Source organism: Chiloscyllium plagiosum, unplaced genomic scaffold, assembly GCF_037043375.1.
Source record: "Chiloscyllium plagiosum isolate Xiang-an unplaced genomic scaffold, Cpla_swu_hap1 HiC_scaffold_4, whole genome shotgun sequence".
Lineage (NCBI taxonomy): Eukaryota > Metazoa > Chordata > Chondrichthyes > Orectolobiformes > Hemiscylliidae > Chiloscyllium > Chiloscyllium plagiosum.
Window position 1 is genome coordinate 139,296,826 of NW_028270142.1, and position 23,687 is coordinate 139,320,512.

General features: G+C 38.2%; 1 protein-coding gene across 4 annotated transcripts in view; it reads right to left on the reverse strand.

The window, feature by feature from the left end:
- The window catches only part of vps13b (vacuolar protein sorting 13 homolog B), a 977,967-nt gene that overhangs the window by 661,189 nt on the left and 293,091 nt on the right, over positions 1 to 23,687 (reverse strand). For all 4 annotated transcript variants that reach the window (XR_015757055.1, XM_043687669.2, XM_043687667.2 and 1 more), the window contains exon 18: positions 490 to 624. Coding sequence is in view for 3 of the 4 variants with exons in the window: in XM_043687669.2 (XP_043543604.2) it covers positions 490 to 624 (135 nt within the window). In the remaining variant the exon portion in view is untranslated. The remainder of the gene's footprint in view (positions 1 to 489; positions 625 to 23,687) is intronic.

Genomic DNA, 23,687 nt, shown 5'->3' on the forward strand with positions numbered 1-23,687 from the left:
ATGAAGATTGTTTCACAGAATCGTCACAATAAATTCCAAGAAAATTTAGATCATTGAATACAGAATCCTGAATGAATGTTGTCTGGTGCTGTTCTGAACGACCTGTTTTCCATTGCAAGCACGTAACTGAATGTTCTCACTTTAAACAATGTGAGGCATACCACAAATTCTTACCTTAAATCAGGCTTACACAGATGCCAGTGCTTTAAAGTTTGTGCTGCAATTCTTAAGAGTGAACTGTGGGCAATATAAATAAACATCCAAAACATCTTGGCTCAGACAATGAAAAACATTCATATTTTCACTGCCTAATCATTGTCTATTATGGACAGAACTGTTAACACGATATGATCTTCCACTGACAAAACAACAAATCTTTGGGGGAAAAAGCTGATTCATGACAGACAAAGTAAATTCTAATTTCAGTGACTTTTTAGGCCAGTTCTCCTGTACAGGCAATAAACTTTTACATGTTCCAGCTGCACATACCTGGGGCTTTGGCATAAGCTTTTATTGATCCCATGGTCCCCGAAACACATTTTACCAATGATGTGCTACAGTACTTCAACTCAACATTTTGGATAGAACCCTCCAGAGTTGGCAATGGATTCTGGGATTTCACACCTAATAAAAGAAAATTGCAAATAAAGTAGTCTGCAGTATTTAAATAATCAGAACTTTTAAATAGAGGAGTTATTTCTCAACACTTAAAATATTTAATGTTTTGCACACAAGAACTTAATCCATAGATATGGAAGCTTTAAGTAGAGCTATCTAAAAAACACACAAATAGCGAAAACAATTGCTCAAATACAACATACTGATGGAAAGACATCAAGCAACTACTTGCATCTTCCAAAGTTTAGCACATTATATGGACTCTCAGGCAAATCACAAGCAATGGTTAAAGATAACAACAACAACAACTTAATCCCAAATTGCATGACAGTAAAATTCAGCATAAAATTCAGATGCAATCACCCTGCATCATCCTTTCAATCTGTAACTTTAGAGTAGAGGACAACCTAATTCAGGACAGTGTAATCGCACACAATTTAAATTTTGCACAACCAATAAGTCCAATGTGGTAGTCACACCTGTTTTACAAAGTGCTCAGATTGTCCATTACACTCCTTGGAATAACATTAGCACAGGATTTCCTCCACCCTATACCTTCCAAAAATTCTAGTTTCTAATTGTTGGAAGAGAAATAGTGCATGCAGGAGACATCAGCCAGTCAGGAGCCGTGCTACGTTAACAAGGTTCCGCCTGGCTAGACGTAAAGATACATCTTAACTGTCAAACAAAAAATGCCACGAATCCCTAAACAAGTGAATTCTGCTGGAAACCTAATTTATGCTTACAGTCTTTACTAAATTGGAACAGCTCACAACAACATGGTGTCTGTACTGAGCATATTTATGTAGATAGAGTCATACAGATAGAGTGAAAACAGACTCTTCAATCCAACCAGTCCATGTCGACCATAATCCCAAACTAAATTAGTCCCACTTGCCTGCGCCCAGCCCATATCCCTCCAATATATATTAAAAATATGAATATTCAATAAAAGCTTGAAAGACACAAAGGTTACTTCGCATTGGTCTGTAATATATAATACTGAACAATGGCATTTGGCTTAAAGGTGAAAATCCACATTAAAATATCTTCTGATGCACTTGTGCTACAGATTTTTGATCAGGTCATCATTCTAATTCTACTGATTTCACTATTAGTGACTTCAATTTTCCAAAGACACTTTCTCTAATAATATGTTCAAAACAATGAAAAACCACTTTCCTAAAAATGCAAGACTTTCAGAAAAAAACTGGCAAACTGATGATAGAAATATTGAAATCAATATTACTAATTTGATGTGGCCATTATCTAACCTTTGTGAAATAAATGTCATTTTAGATTTGTGCTTATTTCATAATCTTCTGCAAAGTGTAGTCTAAGGTCCGCATCATTACAGACCTAAGAGATTTTGAGTTGCAGATTATGTTTTACGGTTACTGTAAACTTTTCCTCTAAACTCAACAAGCTTACCCAGTTAATAAAGCACTTAATATAGTTATACAGGTGGTTACTTTGTTAACCATTTACTCTATTAATCTACCCTTTGCCTTATCTGGCAACTTATTTCTTACAGACAAGATGTCAGCCTTGCTTCTTTTTGAAACAAAATGTGCAGATATAACAAATAAGGAAAATGTTATTTGACCGTGTAAAGATTTTGGTCTCCATTGAGGGCTTCTTCAAACCCAAAGTAATCTAGTGTCAATCTAGCTTTCTGGTCTAAGTGCAAGTACCTTACTGAGTAAACAACATTAAGTTTATTGTATCATTGTAACTATTTATAGATTTCAAAATGACCACCATTTTACAGAGAATGTTACATGCACATTGGTCCAAGACCTGTCTCTTACAAGCTCATTCTTTATTCTAATCAATTCCTCAATACATCATCAGAGGAGGCAGTACTCAATCAAGTACTAACCTTTTCAGATACAAGCAATATGTGACACCTATCTTTCAAGTATAAAAAGACAAAGAGCATACTGATTTAGCAATGAGACCCCACGTACACAATCAATAGCTGGCACCTTAATTTTTCCTTCAATAGTTATCAAAAATATTGTACCGTTGTCATTGGCAAACAGGTACAAAAATATCCACAACTTTAGCAGTTTAGAACACAACATACATTTTTGAAAGGAAATCATTGGTTAACAATATTTACAAGATGATGCGTATTAATACTATAAACACAAAAAAAACCTGCTCAAACAACACATGAGCATAATTAAATGTAAAAGAATTGGTACAATCTGTGGTCTATCTCACTTGTATTAAATACATTATGCTATAAAGGGCACAGAATACATTCTCCATGAAAAGTGCTATTTTATCAGCACTGCTTTTGTCTTAGACAGTAAGCTTCTAAATATATTTCTTCCAACTGTAATGTCTGCCTGATGTGGCAAGATAAATGGAAAAGAAAATGCTGCAGAAAATGATGATCTCACCTTTAGTTTGATTTCTATTTCAAGAGCTCTGTAAAACATATGTGAGCAAGAAAAAAAACTACTGCAAACATTCCATCTTTCTATTTTCTTTTATTTGAATTCACTTTAACTATTAATAATGAGAGACCTAAAGTCTACCATTTAGAAAGAGTTGAAGTTGTTTTGGAATATCTGCCTGCTCTTTTTTCCTCAATATGACATATTTTACACGAGTGGTTCAATGTTCCTGAGAGTTTTATTATGCCCATTTATATTTCTGCAAAACGGCATATTCACATGTGCAATCACACAAAACACTGCAATGTCTCACAATGGAGGAGTAAAAATAACATTTAAGAATATTCCAACAAACTAACAATTACCACCAGCACAATAATTTGAACTTTGTATTGCTTTAAAGGTAAAAACTTTCCAAAGGCTCTTTAAAGAACTGTCATCATTCAAAGCAAATGGAAGACAAGCAAGCAATTTTGAATGAGTTTACTCAATGAGGGAAGTCTTAAAAGGACAAGAGAAAGATGGAGAGGCAAAGGTATTTATGGGGCAAACTCCATATATGTCCCAAGAAACTGAAGGTATGGCTGAAAATTGGGAGAAAAGAGATATGGATTCATATGAGCCAAAGCAGGTCAGCTAGAAACTTGCAGGGTAGTGCTGCCTGAGATTAGAGGGGGGCCAAGAAAGGGTGTTAAAACACAAGGATAAGAAGTTAGAGAACAGAAAGAACAAATGCAATACAGCAAGCACAAAGGGCATGAGAGGTGATCGGGACAAGGTACAGGATAAAAGATGGCATATGAACACAAATAAGGAGCTTGAACAGACCACGGTCCATCAAGCCTTCTCCCCCCCATTCAAAAATATGGTTGATTTGATTAATCTATGCTTTTGCCAATCCTGATAACTTTTGACCACTTTGCTTATCAAAACTCTATCTCTACTCCTTTCCACATCCATTCTGTGAAAACCTTTATAAATCTATGATTCAATCAAGTTGCATCTTACTCTTTGAAGCTCCTGTAGCTACAAACCTAGCCTGCCCAACCATTCCTCATTCGACAACATGCTTCTTCTAGGTATTTGCTTAGTGGCCCTCCTCTGAACAGTCTCAGCATATTTACAGGTTTCCTGAAAGGAGAGCAATATTGTGAACAGTATTCCAGACATAGCCTCACCAAAGCCCTGCATAGCTGAATCATAACCTCTCTACATTTGTATTCAATTCCCCTTGCAATAAATGATAACATTTTACTAGCTTGCCTAATTACTTGCTGCACCTGATTTATAGATTTATAAAGGTTTTCACAGAATGGATGTGGAAAGGAGTAGAGATCGAGTTTTGATCTGGTATGACACCCAGATCCTTCTGTATTGCAGAATACTGTAATCTCTCATCACTTAGGTAATGCCTTTTTATTTTTCTTATCAAAATGAACAATGTCATATTTTCTCACATTAAACTGCATTTGCCAAATCCATGTTCACTCACTTAGTGAATTCATGTTTCTCTGTTGCGTTTAAGTCCTCTTCACAACTTATGTTCCTACCAATGTTTGTGTTAGAGAGCAAATTTAGCAAAGGGTTCTTCTTCAAAGTAAATTATGTACTTTGGAATAGGTTGAGGCCGCAACATCATTGTTACAACTAGAAGGTGATCCATCTATTGGTACTCTCCGCTTCTTCTTAGTTGGCCCAACTTCTAATCATGTCAATGTGTTTCCCTTATACTATGAGCTTTCAATTTTTCACAAAACGTTTGATAAGGCACTCAAATGGTTTCTCAAAATCCTAGGACAGTACATCCACTGGGTTCCCCTTTAACCACAGCACATATTACTTCTTCAAGGAGCGTCAATACATTGGTTAAACACGATTTTCCTTTTACACAAACTTTTGACACTGCCCGATTCACTTGAATTTTTCAATATTTCCTGATAGTAGCATGTTTCCCCTATGACAAATATCAAATTAATTTGCCTACAGTTTCCTGCTTTCAGTCATTCTCTCTTTTCGAATAAAGGAATTACATTTGTTATTTTCCAAATAATAAAGGCTTCCTGAAGTCCAGGAAATTTTAGAAAATTAGAATAAAATGCATCAACTATCTCACTAGCCACTTCTTTCAAGATCTATTTAGGTCCATTAGGATCTGGTGACTTGTCAGCTCTAAAGGTCTGCTTTTATCTTCCACAGTACTGTGATCTGAAGCGACTAAATAGTCCACTGCTGGAACCACGCTGTTGCCACAGCGGCAGATGCTGTTTTCTAAGACAGTGGGTGGGATGCTAGCATTTTCATATACTCCTTCTGCTGTTTGATCTGTATGGCCTATCAAAGATGCTCTAAACACTTGACATCTTCACAGATCCTTCTTCTCCAGTTACCAATAATGCTACACAAGGATCAGAGCTGGGACCTCTGCTGTTGATAATATTTATAAATTATTTGGATAAAAATGTAGCTGATCTGATTAGTAAGCTTGCATATGACACAAAAATTATTGGGAGTTGTGACAGGGAGGAAGGTTGTCATTCCACATTCCTGCACACTCACGATAATCTTTTATCCCCTTGGTTACCTAGAATCTACCCACATTTACCGTAAAAATATTTAGAAAGTCTGCATGCACTGCCTTTTGAAGAAGGGAATTCCAAAGATACTCAATTCTCAGACAAAAAGAAAACCTTCATGTCCCTCTTAAAATGGGTGACCCGTTATTTTTATAATATAACCTCTGGTGCTACATTCTCTCTGAAGAGGAAACTTTCTTGCCACATCCACCTGCCAAATTCCCTCAGGATCCTTTATGTATCACTTAGGTCACCTCTGACTCTTTTATGCTCCAGAGGATACAGGCCTAGCCTGTCTAGCCTTACCTCATAAAGCAATCCATTCTTTCCAGGTATTAGCATGGTAAACCTTCTCTGAACTGCTGCCAGTGCATTAAAATCCTTCGATAAATATGGTAACCAGTACTGTACTGGTTACCATATTCCAGACGTAGTCTCAACTTATTTTAACCTATCTATTTCCCTTTTTAGGGTCCTTACTTCCCAACTCACTTTCTACTCATCTTTTGTGTCATCAGCAAATTTCGCTACTGTACCTTGGGCACCTTCATCCAACTCATTGACAAACTGTCAAGAATTGAGAGCCAGCACTAACCCTGTGGCATACAAGTCATGACATCCTGCCAGCCTGTAAAAGACCAATTAATTCCTATTCTCTGCTTCCCAATGGCCAGCCAATCTTCCATCCATGCCAATACATCACTTCCTACACGATGAGTTTTTAGCTTTTGCATAACTGATATGACACCTTATCAAATGCCTTCTGGAAATTTAATTATAAAACAAACTACTTGTTTTCCTTTATCTACAGTACAAGGTAGCTCTTCAAAAGAACTCCAATAAATTAGAGAAACATGATTTTCCTTTGACAAACTCAGGTTGATCTGCCTGATTACCTTGAACTTATCCAAATGCTTTGTTATAATGTGTTTAATAATGGCTTTTTCCTAATGACAGGCTTGCTTGTATTTTCCTGTTTTTTTGCCTCCTTGCCTTTTAGAACAAAGTATTTACATTAGGTCTCTTCCAATATGAAGAAACCTTTGCCAAACCTAATGGGTTTTGGAAAATTAAAATCAACGCATCAAAGTAGTAGCTCATGACTTAGTTAAAGAACCCAGAATGAAATACATCAGGATCCAGGTACTTGTGAACTCTCAGTTTCAACAATTACTCAGTACTACTTGCCTGGTAATTCTAATTTTCTTGAGCTCGTTCCTCCCTTTCAATTCATGATTTATAACTATTTCTGGAATGTTACTTATATATCCTCTCTAGTGAAGACTTATGCACAATATCGGCTCAATTTATTAGTTATCTCTGTTCTCCATTACTAAATTCCCAGACTCATATATAGGACCAACACATACATTATTAACTCATCTTTTTTTAAACCTTCAAAGAAAATTTTTCTATCTGGTATTTTCTCCCGTTCTCTAAATTCTCTCTCCTTATTAATCTTGTGGTAACTTTTCTGTTATCATATTCTGTCCAATCTTCTGACTTGCAACCTATCTTTGTAGAATTATATGTCTTTACTTGAGTTTGATATCATTTTAGAGTTGAGTTATTTGAGCACAATAGCACATCTGTCCTGTTGAATTCTTATTTGCTGGAATGCATTTATTCTGTAATTTCTGCAACATCACCTTAATGTTTGTAACTGCTCCTCTACTGATTCCACCCTGTAACCTCAATTGCCAGTTCACTATCACCAGCTCCGCTTTCATGTCCTCATAGCTATCCTGATATAAATTCAAAATAGTACTCTTGGTCACAAAATTCTTCCCCTTAAACTGCAAAATTCAATCATGTTATGGCCACTGCTACCCAGGGATGCTTTCACTATGAGGTCAGTAATTAATTCCATCATCTCATTCATCAAAACCAGTATAACATATCAATATTCTTTTTGATTAACAAAACCAATCCTTCTTCCTTTTCTGGTTTCCTAGCCCTCCTAAATATCACATAATCCTTCAATATTCAGGTCCCAGTCCTCTGCTGAAGCTATGGCTCAGTCGTAGTTTCAGCCACGTCACCACAGCTTTCTCCAGGACAATTAGAAACGAGCAATAAATGGTTGCCCACCTAGATACATCCAGACCACCATATGAATGAAATAAAACAACACTAAGCCTGTAGCAGAGAAATTATTCTGGAAGTCTTGCATTAGGCTGCATCATCTGCATGCCTATCTCTCACAGCTGATTCTGAAACATTCTGAAACATTTGTGAGTCCTATGCATTGAGTCATGTTGACTATGAGGTACTGACTGTGTACATCTTTCATTGTAGCATTCATGAACCCATCAACATTGTATTTCTTGCAGCATTTCTGATGCTGCTATTGCCCCATGTGGACCAAACTAATGTAGACCGGACTAGATGATTGTCATTCCAGCAGTTGTTAGCTCCTGACATGGTACAAACATTATTGCGGCCCCTCACAAAAACAATGATATAGTCAAACAGATGGTAATGTCCACAATGAGGTTGTAAGACTAAGGTCCTGCATTTATCTCTCTGGCAAAATAGGGTGCCTGTTCTGATTAGATTAGATTAGATTACTTAGTGTGGAAACAGGCCCTTTGGCCCAACAAGTCCACACCAACCCTCCGAAGAGCAACCCACCTCGATTCATTTCCGTCTGACTAATGCACCTAACACTACGGGCAATTTAGCATGGCCAATTTATCTAACCTGCACATTTCTGGACTGTGGAAGGAAACCGGAGCACCCGGAGAATGTGCAAACTCTGCACAGACAGTTGCCTGAGGTGGGAATCGAACATGGGTCCCTGGCCCTGTGAGGCAGCAGTGCTAACCATTGAGCCACTGAGCATTTTCTCAGAAGGGGGATGCCAATAGGGTTTACATTCCCTACACATTCATTGCCAATCACACCTTTCCAGATGTTTCAGTTCCTCCCAACTTTGGAATTAAAATCACCAAGGTGAATCTGCTTTTCTCTCTTTCGGACATGGGACAACAAATGGTTAGGACCTCTATTGCTTCTAGGATTAGGACATAGGCACTGCCGACTGTGGTGTACTGTGTCTGTGCAAGGGTGAACCAAAGGATCCCAAAGTGCGTGAATATCCCACATAAGGTTCACCGAAACAGTCAACAAGTTTGTCTTTCTGCAAGGGTTCACCGAAACAGTCAACAAGTTTGTCTTTCTGCAGCAAAACCAACCCCATGGAGTCAGCATTCATCCTCAAATTTACCCTGCCGAAACAGATGTGTTACTGCCACTTTACATTTTGAGCTGACCTTCTCCTGCCTAGCATGCTTCAATGAGGGCAGCAATATCTATGTCACAGCACCAGAGTTCTTGGGTTATGATAACATTTAGGCCTGAAACTGCAGGAATGGAAAATGTCTGTCTTCTGTTAATGTGGAGTGGGCCCATCACATAGACTACCACATGGTCTTGGTGGACAGAGGGATTTGTTCAGGGATAGTGAAGACAATGGAGATTAAGTTCCATCACATGGATGGGAACTAACATACTGTAGCACTGCAATGATGTCTAACAATCAAACACAGACAAAAAAATCATCCTGGAAAATAAACCTATAAATTAGGACTTGAGGTATTGTGGTGATGGAGGGCTATGCCAAATGCAACCAGAAAATATTCAACAGCTGGTTTTGGAAGTTGTAAGCACAGTAAGCCATAATCATGCTGGATTTTCCAGACAAGATCAAACAGGATTATTTGTTTGAGTGACCATTTGAGACAGAAAAATGAACATCTTGCCTGCAGGAAATAGCTAATTAATACTATGAGGAGCAGATGCAGCTCGGATAATGTTTGGCACTCAGGCTTTCTTCCCTCCTCTACATCTGAGCAGAGGGCAAAAAATAGCAATGGATAGAAGGATAGGACAGAGAATTGCATAAGGTGAGCACCAGCGTGACAGCTGATCTCTGGGACAGTTGAAATCTACAGGGCTGGTGTACCCTGAGCTTTCTTACATATAAAAGTCCAGAAAGGAAATACTGTAACACAATGAGCATATTGCTGAACTAATAATCCAAAGACACAAGTTCAAATCCTACCTAAGAAATTTTAATTCAATGAAATTAACCTAGAGTTTAAAATTTAATATCAATTGTGCCCACTGCAAAACCTGTTTGGTTTCACTCTCTGCTCATTCCTGAAGAAGGGCATGTGCCCAAAACGTCGAATCTTCTGTTCCCTAGATGCTGCCTGACCTGCTGTGCTGTTCCAGCAATAAAGTTTCAACTTTGATCTCCAGCGTCTGCAGACCTCACTTTCTTCTCCAAGAAACTCAAATCAACTAGTTAACTATCTAAATGAGCTCTCTAGGATAACAACACACCTCCTGACCCTTCGGCACTTCCTAACCCAGACACAGTGCACCACAGTTGTCAGTGCCTACACAACAACACGAGAAGCAATCAAGATTTACAGTCTGGCTCAAAAATGACTCCAGACCAATAATAACATAGTTTGCTTTTAAGTGACCTTCGAAATGGTCTCAAAAGCCACTCACTTGTTCTCAAGGAATCTGTTCAACACCAACTTAAGAAAAAATAGGGTCAGATAAGGCCAGTACTTAGTCAGCAATATTCACATCCAGGAAAGAATTTAAAAAATAAAAGTTCAGTCTGACATAGAAAGGAAATACCTAATACTCCAATATTCATCTAATAATTCAATGAGTGATTTTCAATAAATTACTTTTTTCTATGCCAAATGTAGACACTCACAAAACTAATAAGTCAATCGGAAATATTTGTTGAAAATGGAGTTAAAAATAGAAGGTGCAAAATTCAAAATTTGTATTTAAGAAGTCATAGATACATTGTGAGGTACAATGACAGAAATTTATTGAACACACCAAATACCAAAATCTCAAAATAAGAGCTATGTAATTCAAACAGGTCACATATCACCTGAGTTAACAGAATCAAACAAGTTAATTGACAGCAAGCAGTTACCTCTCCCCATTCTTTTTCAAACTTTAAGCTGCCCATGACTGAGCCTTTTTAAATAGGCATTGATTTAATTCAAGCATAGAACTCTCAAAACAAACCAAACAAGAACATCTGTGAAGAAGATTATATTGCTGCCAAAGACAATATAAAATATGTTACAGTTCCTGACTTACAAATTAGCCAATCAAGAAACTTTGTAAAGGATCCGATTGGGTATTATTATTGTCTTTATTTAGTTAATGGTGAATTCAATGATTCACTTTGTTTATTATCTTAATGTTTCAGTTTGTAGTGACAAATTGTGGAACAACAAGCTATAAATGCTGACAAATGTGTTTAGAAATATCAAGAATTAAATTACACAACAGATTAAATGGTCTCCTTCTGTGCTGCATGATTCCATGCATAAATACAGTTACTAATAAATTGATAACAAGATAACTGATCCACACTGTACATAATTACATTAAGGTTACTCATGCTAGTGTTCACAGCAAATAGAAACAGACAAAAATAGAAATCAAAAGGAGGCAGTTCAGCCCATCCTGCTTTTACTGGTCAAAAAAAAAAGTGATCCACTTCAATCCCACTTTCTGTGCATTATCTGTAATATTATAGGCTACTGCATTTTGCACACATGATTTTTTTTACCCCAGGTTTAGAGTTTCAGATTCATTTCAGTTGGAAGGGCTCCATCCAAATCATGCTGGGACCAGTAGATAAGGGTTTAAACTAAATGGGGTTGGGTTAGGCGCATTCAGTTTCATGGAAAATTAGAGAAATAAAATTAAAAGATAAGACTGCAGGTTGGTTTTGAGGTGGATTGTTAGTAGAAAATAAAAGGAATGGCAGAATGTGCAAAAGTTATATTACACCAAGGAATCATACAAGAGTAGGGAAATTTGATAATAGAAAAAAAATGAGGCTTTGTATCCGAACAAGTGATGCATTTGGAATAAAATTCGTGAGTTTGCAGTGTAAATAGAGATGAATGGGCCTGATTTGGTGGTGATCACTGAGACATGGTTGCTAGGAGACCAAGTTTAGGAATTGAATAACTAAGATAATTCAGTGTTTTGGGGATAGGCAGGAAGGGAAACAAGGTGATGTGACTTTTGTAGTAGAAGAAGAGATCAGTGCTGGAGTGAGAAATAAAATAGGCACTGGAGATCAAGACATAGAATTAGTGTGAGTCAAAACAAGAATTATCAAGGGAAGGCAGTCCCTGATGCAAGTAATCTATAACTTCCCAAACTGGGGCTTGTAAAAATATACAGCATCAATCATGGGTGATTTTAATATGCACGCAGACTGAATTAATCAAATTAGCAAGGAGAGCCTTAAAGGAGACTTCACTGACTTTATTAGAGAGTGTTTCTTGGAGCAATATGTTGGATTTGATACTGTGCAATGAGATAGGGTTAAATAATGACCTCACAACAAAGGATCCTGTAGGGAAAAATGATCATAGCATGCTAGAATTTCAAATTCATTTTGATAGTGAAAAACTGGAGTCTCACACTAGCGGTCTAGTGTTAAACAAAGGTAATTCCATGGTATGATGACAAATTTGGCTACAGTGGACTGGGGAGTTAAACTACAAGATAGGGCAGTTGTTGAGCAGATGTTAGATGTTTAAAGAGATAATTTGCCCCAATTAAAATATATTCCACAGAAGAATTATACAGCAAATGGAAGAGTCTTGGGAAAAGTTGATGAGCAGAGAGATCTGGGAGTGCAGGTCCATTGTATCCTGAAGATTGCTGCACAGGTAGATAGAGTGGTCAAGAAGGCATATAATATGCTTGTCTTCATCGGATGGAGTATTGAGTATAAGAGCTGGCAGGTCATGTTAAAATTATACAAGACATTGGTTTGGCCGCATTTAGAATACTGTGTACAGTTCTGGTCGCCACATTACCAAAAGGATGTGGACGCTTTGAGAGGGTGCAGAGAAGGTTTACGAGGATGTTGCCTGGTATGAAAGGTATTAGCTATGAAAAGAGGTTGAGTGGGTTAGGTTTGTTTTAATTAGAAAAAAGGAGATTGAGTGAGGACCTGACTGAGGTCTACAATATCATGAAGGGTATAGACAGGGTAGATAGAGATAAGCTTTTTCCCAGGGTGAAGGATTCAATAATGAGAGGTCACGCTTTCAAGATGAGAGGTGGAAAGTTTAAGAAGAATACACGCGGCAAGTACTTTACTCAGAAGGTATTAGGTGCCTGGAATGAATTGCCAGAGGTAGTAGAGACAGGCATGGTAGATTAATTTAAGATGCGTCTGGACAGATACATGAGTAGGTGGGGAGCAGTGGGATACAGATGCTTAGGAATTGGGCAGCAGGTTTAGACAGTAGATTTGGATCGGCTCAGGCTTGGAGGGCTGAAGGGCCTCTTCCTGGGCTGTACATTTTCTTTGTGCTTCCTTGTTCTTTAAGAAGAAAGAAGCAGCAGACTGGAAGATTGGGAAACTTTCAAAGACCAGCAGAAGAATTATAGAAAAAGTAATAAAATAACAAAGGTAAATTATGAAAGAAGACTAGTGCAAAATTTCTAAAGATATAAAAGGGAAAATAGTAGCTTAAGCATATGCCAGTTCTTTGAAGAATGAGACTTGGAAGTTAATAGTGGGGAACACAGAAATAGCAAAGATATTAAATCAATATTATCCCTCAGTTTTCATGGTACATTAGCAGCTTCCCAATAGCAACAGATAATGCACAGGTTATTACAAGGGAGGAACTTAGCATAATCATTATCACCAGGGAAAACATACTGAGCAAACCATTGGGATTGAAGACAGTCTCCAAGTCTTGATGCCCTACATCCTTGGGTGTTAAAAAGAAGTGGCATCAGAGATAGTGGATCCATTGGTTATAGTATTCCAATATTCTCTGGATGTGGAAAATTGCTAAAAGAATGCCCTTATCCAAACAGAATGAAAGCAGAAAGTAGGAAACAATAAACTAGTTCGCTTAACAAATGTTATTGAGGATCCATTATTAAGAAAATAATAACAGGATAGTTGAAAAGTCAAACCACAATCCATCAGAGTCAGTGTGGTTTGAAACAAGTCAATCATATTTCACTATTTTGGTAGAATAACAAGCAAAATGGATAATGGGGATCCTGTAGATGTAGTATATCTAGACTTGCAAACAAATTTAAGGTGCCACAAAAAAGATTATTGTACATATTAAGACAACACGGGGTTAGGGATAATATATTGGATTGGGGATTGGCTAATCAACATAAGCAGAGAGTTGGGATAAATGGGCTTTCTTCTGATTGGCAAGATTTATCTAGTAGGGTGCGACAGGATTCAGTCCTCAGGCTTATATACGTATATAAATAACTTGGATTCAGGATAGAAGGTACTGTAGCCAAATTTGGAGATTATACTAAAATAGGTGGGAAAGTAAGTTATAATAGAGAACTAAGAAATTTACAAATGGATGTGGATAAGTTAGGTGAATAGGCCAAATATGGTAAATGAAATTTAATGCGGTTAAGTATGAGGTCCTCTGTTTTGGTCAGATAAAGGGAAAGGCAACTCATATCTAAATGGAGGAAAAACTTCAGTGTGTTTCATGCATAATGATTTGATGCATCCTCATGTGTGAATTACAGAAAACTAATAGCAGATAATATGGAAGGTAAATGGCATTTTGTCATTTATTCCTGAATGAATGGAGTATAAAATTGGGAAGTGTCGCTGCAAGCGTAAAAGACATCAATGAGATCACACATGGAGTATGTATACAGATTTGTTGGAGACAATTCGGAGGAGTTTCACCAGATTGATTCCAGATATAGGGGATTTCTCTTACAAAGAGAGATTGAGCAGCTTAGGCCTATACTCTTGAGCTTAGAAGAACAAGATATACAAGGTGCAAAAGGGGACCAACAAAGTAGATGGAGAGAGGATGTTTCTTCTTGTAGGGAAATCTAGAATGAGATGTCATAATTTTAAAATAAGGGGTGGCAGATTTAAGACTGAGATTAGGAGAAATTACCTCTCTCAAAGGATGGTGAATCTGTGGAATTCACTTCCCCAGAGGGCAGTGAATGTCTGGACATTGAGTATATTCAAGAAGGAGATAAATACATTTTTGATTAGGAATGGGTTAAGGGTTACGGAGAGTGGGCAGTCAAGTGGAGTTGAGGCAGAGATGACAACAACCATGATTAGCTTGAATGGTTGGGCAGGCTCAAGGGACTGAATTGCCTACACTTTCTCCTATCTTACTTTGAGGCAAACAACCTCAGTGAAAAAAAGCCCCTCCTCAATCCCTCCTGCCAATTGCATTAAATCTGTGATTACTGATCTTTCTGCTGAGGAAAATAGGTCCTTCCACTTCACTCAATTTAGGCCTCTCATAATTTTATTTACTTCAATCATCACCACCTTCACAAGGGAAATGTTGGCTCAGCCATCATTACCCACATCTCATCAACATATTAATAGAAAATAAATCTCCCTTTTGTTCCAAATAAAATAACCCGACCCAATCCAGTCTACTCCCATTTCTAAGACTCTCCTTTGCGATAACATTTCTGTAAATCCTCTCTGTTATCTCTCTCATGGAATCACATCCTTCTTCTAATGTGATGACCAGAACTCAATGCAGCATTGCAGACATCACAATTTTTAGCATTATCTCCTTGGTCTTGTATTCTATGCTTTAGCTAATAAGTATAAGTATTCTATACCTTTTTCAACTACCTTAAATCTACGTGTCCTGCAAGGGAGCTGTAGATATGCATTTTAATTTTCCCTAACTTTTTCTCTCCTTAATAACATTGTAGCTTGTGGTGTCTAACATTTGCTTCCAGGTCATTCATCCAACAGTAAAATGAAAGTTATCAATTTAACCCGATCATTTGCAACTGGTGTTTCTCACTGAGCAAAATTTGACTCAGACGCTGAGACTTCATTATTGGCACAAAGACTACTTTTGCTCAAGACTCTTCTGTCATAGAGATGTATAACAGCTTTCGGTCCATGCCGACCAGATATCCTAAATTAATCTAGTTCCATTTGCCACTATTTGTCCCATATCCATCTAAACCCTTCCTATTCATATACCTATGCAGATGCCTTTTAAATGTTGTAATTGTGCCCGTCTCTACCACTTCAACTGGCAGTTTGTTCCTTACATGCAACTCCCTCTGCATGAAAAGGTTGCCCTTTGAGTTCCTTTTAAAGCTTTTCTCTCTCATCTTAAATCTAAATCCTCTAGTTTTCCACTTCCCTACCCTGGGGAAAATACTTTGACTATTCACCCTATCCATGCCCCTCATGATTTTATAAACTTTATGAGGTCACCTGGCAGCATCTAACACTGCAGGGAAAACAGCCCCAGCCTATTCAGCCTCTTCCTATGCTCAAACCCTCCAACCCTGGCAACATGTTTGTAAATCTTTTCTGAACCCTTTCAAGTTTCACAACATCTTTCCTAGAGCAGGGAGACCAGAATTGAAAACTGTATTTCAAAAACAGCACAACAGTAGTGCCCATCTATGAGTGAGGAGGCCCTGGTTCAAGTCCCAAATGCTCCAGAAATTTGCCATGACATGTTGAATAGGTTGATTATAAAAATACTCTATTTTAACAGCACACAGCAAATCGTTCTGTTATTTTTTGAAGCATACATCAAAGCAAAAATGTATTATTCATATAAATTAAAGGCAAATTTAATGTTAGTGACAATATTTTCACTTTTCTCTGAAATAGAGGTTGTACTGACTAGATTCCTCAAATAAAGAGACACCAAACATTCACTAATTCATACTTATGTTATTAATTCAGTCACAAAAATGCATTTTGTTTGCTCTTAGATATTGGCAACACTGCCAAGAAAGTACTTTTTCCTTGTCTAGTTTCTACTGAAAGCATCAAGATTCAACATTGAATTCTGAACTGGAATCATAAGAATACCAGACAAGGCTGGGTGGTAGTTCTCTTATCTAACGGATGTTAATGAACGAGTTGAGTTTTTATAACAATCCAGCAGCTTTAATGGTCATTTTAACTGGTGCTAGCCAACTCTCAAATTATCAGATTTATTGAATTCAATTTTACAACTTGATATGGTGAAGTTTGAGCTCATGACCTCTGGTTTCTTGTTCAGTACCACAACTGCTAAACTCCAGCTACTTTCACAAATGCAACACAGGTCTATAAAGAAATAAAATAACCTTAGAAAATGCTCTTGGAACTTATAATTAACTAAGGACTCATTTAAAGGGAAAAAAATAAAAGCAATTTCTTTGCATTTCAAAATAAGTAATATGACACAGGAGAATTATTCTGGCACAATTACTATTTGAAATTACATTCGGAATAGAAATTCCACAAAAGAACTCCAAATTTTTAGATGGTCTTCAAATAGAGACCACTGAAAAATTCTGAGGACCAAAGAAAGCTATAAGGGAAGATTGGTCAGTCCACAGAATGGGCAAAAGAGTGGCAGATGGAATTTAAAGTTGTTAAATGTGAGCTTGTATGTTTTGGATTTTAAAAATGCACTTATGATGGTAGGAAGTTAGATGATGGAAGTAAAGGGATTTGGGAGTTTGAATTTGCAAGGTTACGCATGGACAATACCAAAGAAACGCTAATAGGATCGTGAATTTTGTGGTGTTTTAAAATTAAAAAAGTCTTGCATTCTTTAAAAATGCCATAATGTCTCAAACCCTTTGACAGTCACTATTAGTTGGAGAAGTAGAAATTTGCATATAAGCTCCATCAAGAATCGATAGGGGGAGATGGTACCATCATAGTTATGTCATTAGATTTATCACCGAGATCCACAGATTAATGCTCTGAGGATATTGGATTGAATCTCATCAGGGTGGATGAGTAAAGAGATTAAAATGTGAAACCTTGTGTTTTGGTTATTTCTGTTTTTTTTATTTTAGAAAGAGACTCAGAGTCTCTATGCAGATTGTACCCAGAGCAAGAAATTGTAACAAAATTTCTTAATCAAGTGTAAAGCTGCAACTGGCTAGAATTTTGGGAAAAATGGAAACTGGGTTTTGCGTTAAATAAGATTTACCAGACTAGTCTGATAGAATGGAACACCAAGTGCAGTAAATTAATATTTTTCACCAAACTTTCCACTTGCTCCAACAGTCAAACCCATAAATAGGTTGGTTTCAAACTAGACAATATATTTTGCAGATTAGAATAGATCTAAAAATTATAGATAGATAGATACTCTGCAGTGTGGAAATTCTAACTTTTCTTGGGAATAAATAGTTTGGTAATAAATGGATTTCACAAATGAGAATCCTATCAAGCACATGACTGGAAATATGCAAAAGGAAGACAGAAAGGGAGAGGGACATGACAGATGTTGAGGTTCGGGATAGATGCTTGATTACTCTAGGTCAAGTCGGCATAAGGAGGAAAGAAGTGTTGAGTATTCTAAAAGACATTAAAGATGGACAGGTCCCAGGTCCAGATGGGATCTATCCCAGGTTACTGAGGGAAGCGAGAGAGGAAATAGCCAGGGCCTTAACAGATATCTTTGCAGCATCCTTGAACACAGGTGAGGTCCCAGAGGACTAGAGAATTGCTAATGTTGTCCCCTTGTTTAAGGAGGGTAGCAGGGATAATCCAGGTAATTATAGACCAGTTACACTGACATCAGTGGTAGGGAAGCTGCTGGAGAAGATCCGACGGGATCGGATCTATTTACGTTTGGAAGAAAATGGGCTTATTAGTGATAGGCAACATGGTTTTGAGCAGGGAAGTCTTTTCAACTTAATAGAATTCTTTGAGGAAGTGACAAAGTTGATTGATGAGGGAAGGTTTGTAGATGTCAGATGCGTGGACATTAGTAAGACGTTTGATAAAGTTCCCCATGGTAGGCTGATAGAGAAAGTGAAGTTGCATAGGGTCCAGGGTGTACTAGCTAGATGTCTAAAGAACTGGCTGGGCAACAGGAGACAGAGTAGTAGTGGAAGGGAGTTTCTCAAAATGAAGAACTGTGACCAGTGGTGTTCCACAGGGATCTATGTTGGCGACACTATTGTTTGTGATATACATAAATGATCAGGAGGAAAGTATAGGTGGTATGATTAGCAAGTTTGCAGATGACACTAAGATTGGTGGAGTAGCAGATAGTGAAGGAGACTGTCAGAGAATGCAACAGAATATAGATAGATTGGACAGTTGGGCAGAGATGTGGCAGATGGCATTCAATCCGAACAAATGTGAGGTGATGCATTTTGGAGGATATAATTCAAGAGCCAACGATATGGTAAATGGAAAAGCCCTGGGGAAAATTAATGAATGCCCTGAAGGTGGCAATGCAGGTCGATAGAGTGGTCAAGAAGGCATACGGCAATCCTTCCTTCATTGAACAGGGTATGAGTACAAGAATTATCAGGTCATGTTACAATTGCATAGGACTCCAGTTAGGCCACATTTGGAATACTGCGTACAGTCCTGGTTGTCACATTACCAAAAGGCTGTGGATGCTTTGGAGAGGGTACAGAAGAGGTTGACTAGGATGTTGCCTAGTATGGAGAGTGCTAGCTATGAAAAGAGGTTAAGTAGATTAGAATTACTTACATTAGAAAGACAGAGGTTGAAGGAGGACCTGATTGATGTCTACAAAATCATGAGGGGTATAGAGAGGGTGGATAGCAAGAAGTTTTTACTCCAGAGTGGGGGACTCAATTACTGAGTTCAAGGTGAGCCGGGAAAAGTTTAAGGGAGATATGCATGGAACATTCTTTATGCAGAAGGTGGTGGGTCCCTGAAACGCCTTGCCAGCTGAGATAGTAGAGGCAGGCACAATAGCATCATTTAAGATGTATCTAGACAGACACATGAATGGGCAGGGAGCAGAGGGATACAGCTCATTAGAAAATAGGTGACAGGTTTAGACAGAAGATCAGGATCAGTGCAGGCTTGGAGGACTGGAGGGCCGAAGGGCCTTTTTCTGTGCTGTAATTTTCTTTGTTCTATAATAAATCTCAAGTTTGCTCAAAGTTTTTTGTCAAATGTGAAATAATGCAGAGTATATAAATCAGCCATTACTGAGCAGATTCAGATCCAAGGGGACAGGTTCCACAAATATGAACGGTTGCCTGCTTTTATCTTCAGCAAAGGTGAAAATTTTGACATCCACATAAAGAAGCAGGCATTCCAATTTTCAGTAATGACATGCTGGATAGCAAAAACAGAATGCTAATTTCCTGTTTAAACTTTAGTTCCAACACCACCTTTGTAAGTATTTTAGTCAAGGTTGTTCAATAGAAGGAACTCCCAGCATTTAAAGAACAGAGAATTGATAAACAGAATGGAGCTTATCAATTTGTCAAAGTTTGTGTTACAAGGAATAGTTTTTTTAATGGAAAGATTGTGATTTTAAAGAAGGCAACTTATTCAAAAGATGTATGTGTAACATTATTAATAATCCTCAACCTCGAATACTAATATAGACAATTCAGCAGCTGGTTAATAGAGCTTTAATGGACTATGATATGAAGCTGTTTTCTGCAAGCAAGGATACTCCCCTGAAGTGTGGGGATCATATTTAAACAAGCTGAAACAAATGCTTATTTGTGCAAGAGACCTGTTTTCATCTACAAAGCAAGACAAAACATTTCTGAACAGAAACAGGAATTGCTGGATAAGCTCAGCAGGGCTGGCAGCATCCTGGAGAGAAATCAGAGTTAATGTTTCGGGTCCAGTGACCCTTCCTCAAAACTCAGTTCTGAGCAAGGGTCACTGGACCTGAAACGTTAACTCTGATTTCTCTCCACAGATGCTGCCAGACGTGTTGAGCATTTCCAGCAATTTCTGTGTTTTTTAATAAGAATACGATCACAACTGGTGAGGCATCAAGAAGTCTATCCTTTATCGTAAAATTACCCTTGCCCTCGGCAACAGTGGCATGGTCCAAAATTAGTAGAGGATTTTATGTGATGCTGACTCAAGAATTGAAAGTACAGCTGTGCAAAAATGATGAAATAAAATCAAAAATTGCCTATACAGGTGCATGTATAATAAATTAAAGTCTGTATTACTATTAATTTGCTTGTCACAGGATGTAGTCATTGCTGGCTATGCCAACATTTATTGCCTTGTCTAAATTCTCTCGTCAATCATTTTACAAAATAATAACATACAAATGGAAGGAAAAAAAAATCCCAAATGCAGTTTCCATCTTTCATAAACTGATTCAGTAGCAGAAGTATTTCATTAAGTGTCAACTGTGGGTCACTTGGAAGCACTCTCATTTCTGAGTCAGATAGTTGTGGTTCAAATCCTACTCCAAAGTATCAAGTAAAATATCAGAGTAAATGTTGCATTTCAGCGAAAAGAGGTAGCATCATTTCAAGACTGAATAGTGGAGTTCTTCCAATGTCCCAGACAATATTTAAAGCACCTATAAAAGATTATTTGATGATTATCATTTTTTTGTGCATTATCATGCACAAATTGAATTTGCATTTCCCACATTGCAATGGTCACTTATTTCAAAATTTAAGAAAGCAATAACCGACATTTATGCAGTGTCTTTGCTGTATTTAAATGTCCCAAAGTGCATCACAGGAGCATTATCAAACAAAATTTGGCATCAAGCTATGAATAATGTTAGAACAGATAACTAAAAGCTTGCTCAAAGGTGTAGATTTCAAGGAATGCCCCAGAGGGAAGGTAGGTAAGTGTTCAAGGAGGAAATTGCAGAGTTTGGGGCCAAGGCTGCTTAAATGACTGTCAGTAATGGTGGAGTGATTAAAAAAAGAAATGCACTTGAGGTCAGAATTGAAAGCGCACACATATCTCAAAGGGTTTGTGGAGCTGGAGATGGTGACAGAGATAAAAAGGGGGGCAAAACAATGAAGGGATTTAAAAACAGGCTGAGAACAAAATTAAGACCTTCCTGGATCAGAAGAATCAGTGAACATGGGAGTGATGGTTAAAATAGACTTGGGAGAAGTTCAGAAATGGGCAGCAGAGTTTTCCATGAGCTCGGGTTTAAAAGTGATAGAAGACACTTTGGTATGTCTGACATCTTCCTTATCTCAGTTCTTCTTTCTTTCTGTTTACAATCAAGGTGCTCAGAAGTGCATGTTAATGTTGTTAAAGAGAAGGCAGAGTAATGGACACACACAAGCTCATTCCCATGCCATTGCCTTCAGTGAAGAAAGGCACAATGCTGAAGTCCATTATTGAGGAAGAAATAGCAGGACAATTAGAAATGCTTAATGCAATTAAACATAGTATTCATGGTTTTTGTGGCAGAAAAATCACATTTGCAAATTGTTCCACTTCTTTGAGGATATAACAAGCAGAGCTGATAAAGGGATCAACTTGATGCTAATATACAATTGATAAACTCAGCTCCAGATCTCATTACAACCTTGGTCCAAATACAGACAAAACAGGTGAGATCAGAGTGACTGTCCTTAACACAAAGGCTGCATTTGGTCAAGTGTGCCATCGAGGAGCTCTAGTACAACTGGAGTCAATGTGAATCAGGGGGAAATCTCTCCTCTGGTTGAAGTCATACCTGGCACAAAAGGAAGATCATTGGGGTTGTTGGAGGAATATCATCTCAGCTTCAAGACATCTCTGCAGGAATTTCTCAATCATCTTCAGCTGCTTCATCAATAACCTTCCCTCTGTCATAACGTCAGGAGCAGAGATGTTTGCCAACAACTGCTCAATAATCAGCATCATTTGTTACTGTTACTTACTCATATGCAGCAAGACCTCAACAATATACAGGCTTAGGCTAACAAGTAGACACATTGTTGTGGTTCTGTTCGCCGAGCTGGAAATTTGTGTTGCAGATGTTTCGTCCGGTCTAGGGGACATCCTCAGTGCTTGGGAGCCTCCTGTGAAGTGCTTCTGTGATGTTTCCTCCGGCATTTATAGTGATTTGTACCTGCCGCTTCCGGTTGTCAGTTCCAGCTGTCCGCTGCAGTAGCCGGTATATTGGGTCCAGGTCGATGTGCTTATTGATTGAATCTGTGGATGAGTGCCATGCCTCTAGGAATTCCCTGGCTGTTCTCTGTTTGGCTTGTCCTATAATAGTAGTGTTGTCCCAGTCGAACTCATGTTGCTTGTCATCTGAGTGTGTGGCTACTAAGGATAGCTGGTCATGTCGTTTCGTGGCTAGTTGGTGTTCATGGTTGCGGACCGTTAGCTGTCATCCTGTTTGTCCTATGTAGTGTTTTGTGCAGTCCTTGCATGGGATTTTGTACACTACATTGGTTTTGCTCATGCTGGGTATCGGGTCCTTCGTCCTGGTGAATTGTCTGAGAGTGGCTGTTGGTTTGTGTGCTCTCATGAGTCCTAGTGGTCGCAGTAGTCTGGCTGTCAGTTCAGAAATGTTTTTGATGTATGGTAGTGTGGCTAGTCCTTTGGGTTGTGGCAAGTCCTCATTCCGTTGTCTTTCCCTTAGGCATCTGTTGATGAAATTGCGGGGGTATCCGTTTTAGGCGAATACATTGTACTCTTCATCCTTTTTTTGCAGTTCTGGTGTACTGCAGTGTGTTGTGGCCCTTTTAAACAGTGTCTTGATGCAACTTCTTGTGTGTGTTGGGGTGGTTGCTTTCATAGTTCAGGACTTGGTTTGTGTGTGTGGCTTTCCTGTATACCTTTGTGGTGAATTATCCGTTCGGTGTTCTCTGTACCATCACGTCTAGGAATGGAAGTTGCTTATCCTTTTCTTCCTCTCTAGTGAATCGGATTCCTGTGAGTGTGGCGTTGATGATCCGGTGTGTGTTCTCTATTTCTGTGTTTTTAATGATTACAAAGGTGTCATTTACATACCTGACCCAGAGTTTGGGTTGAATTTGCAGTAAGACTGTTTGTTATAACCTTTACATTACCACTTCTGCTAGGAGTCCAGAGATGGGTAAGCCCATGGGTGTGCCGTTGATTTGTTCATATATTTGGTTGTTGAATGTGAAGTGTGTTGTGAGGCACAGGTCCAGTAGTTTGAGTATGCAGTCTTTGTTGATAGGTTCCCCGTCTTGTTGTCTGTTCTGTATGTCCAGCAGGTTGGCTATTATTTCTCTGGCTAGGGTTTTGTCGATAGAGGTGAACAGTGCCGTTACATCGAATGAGACCGTAGTTTCTTCC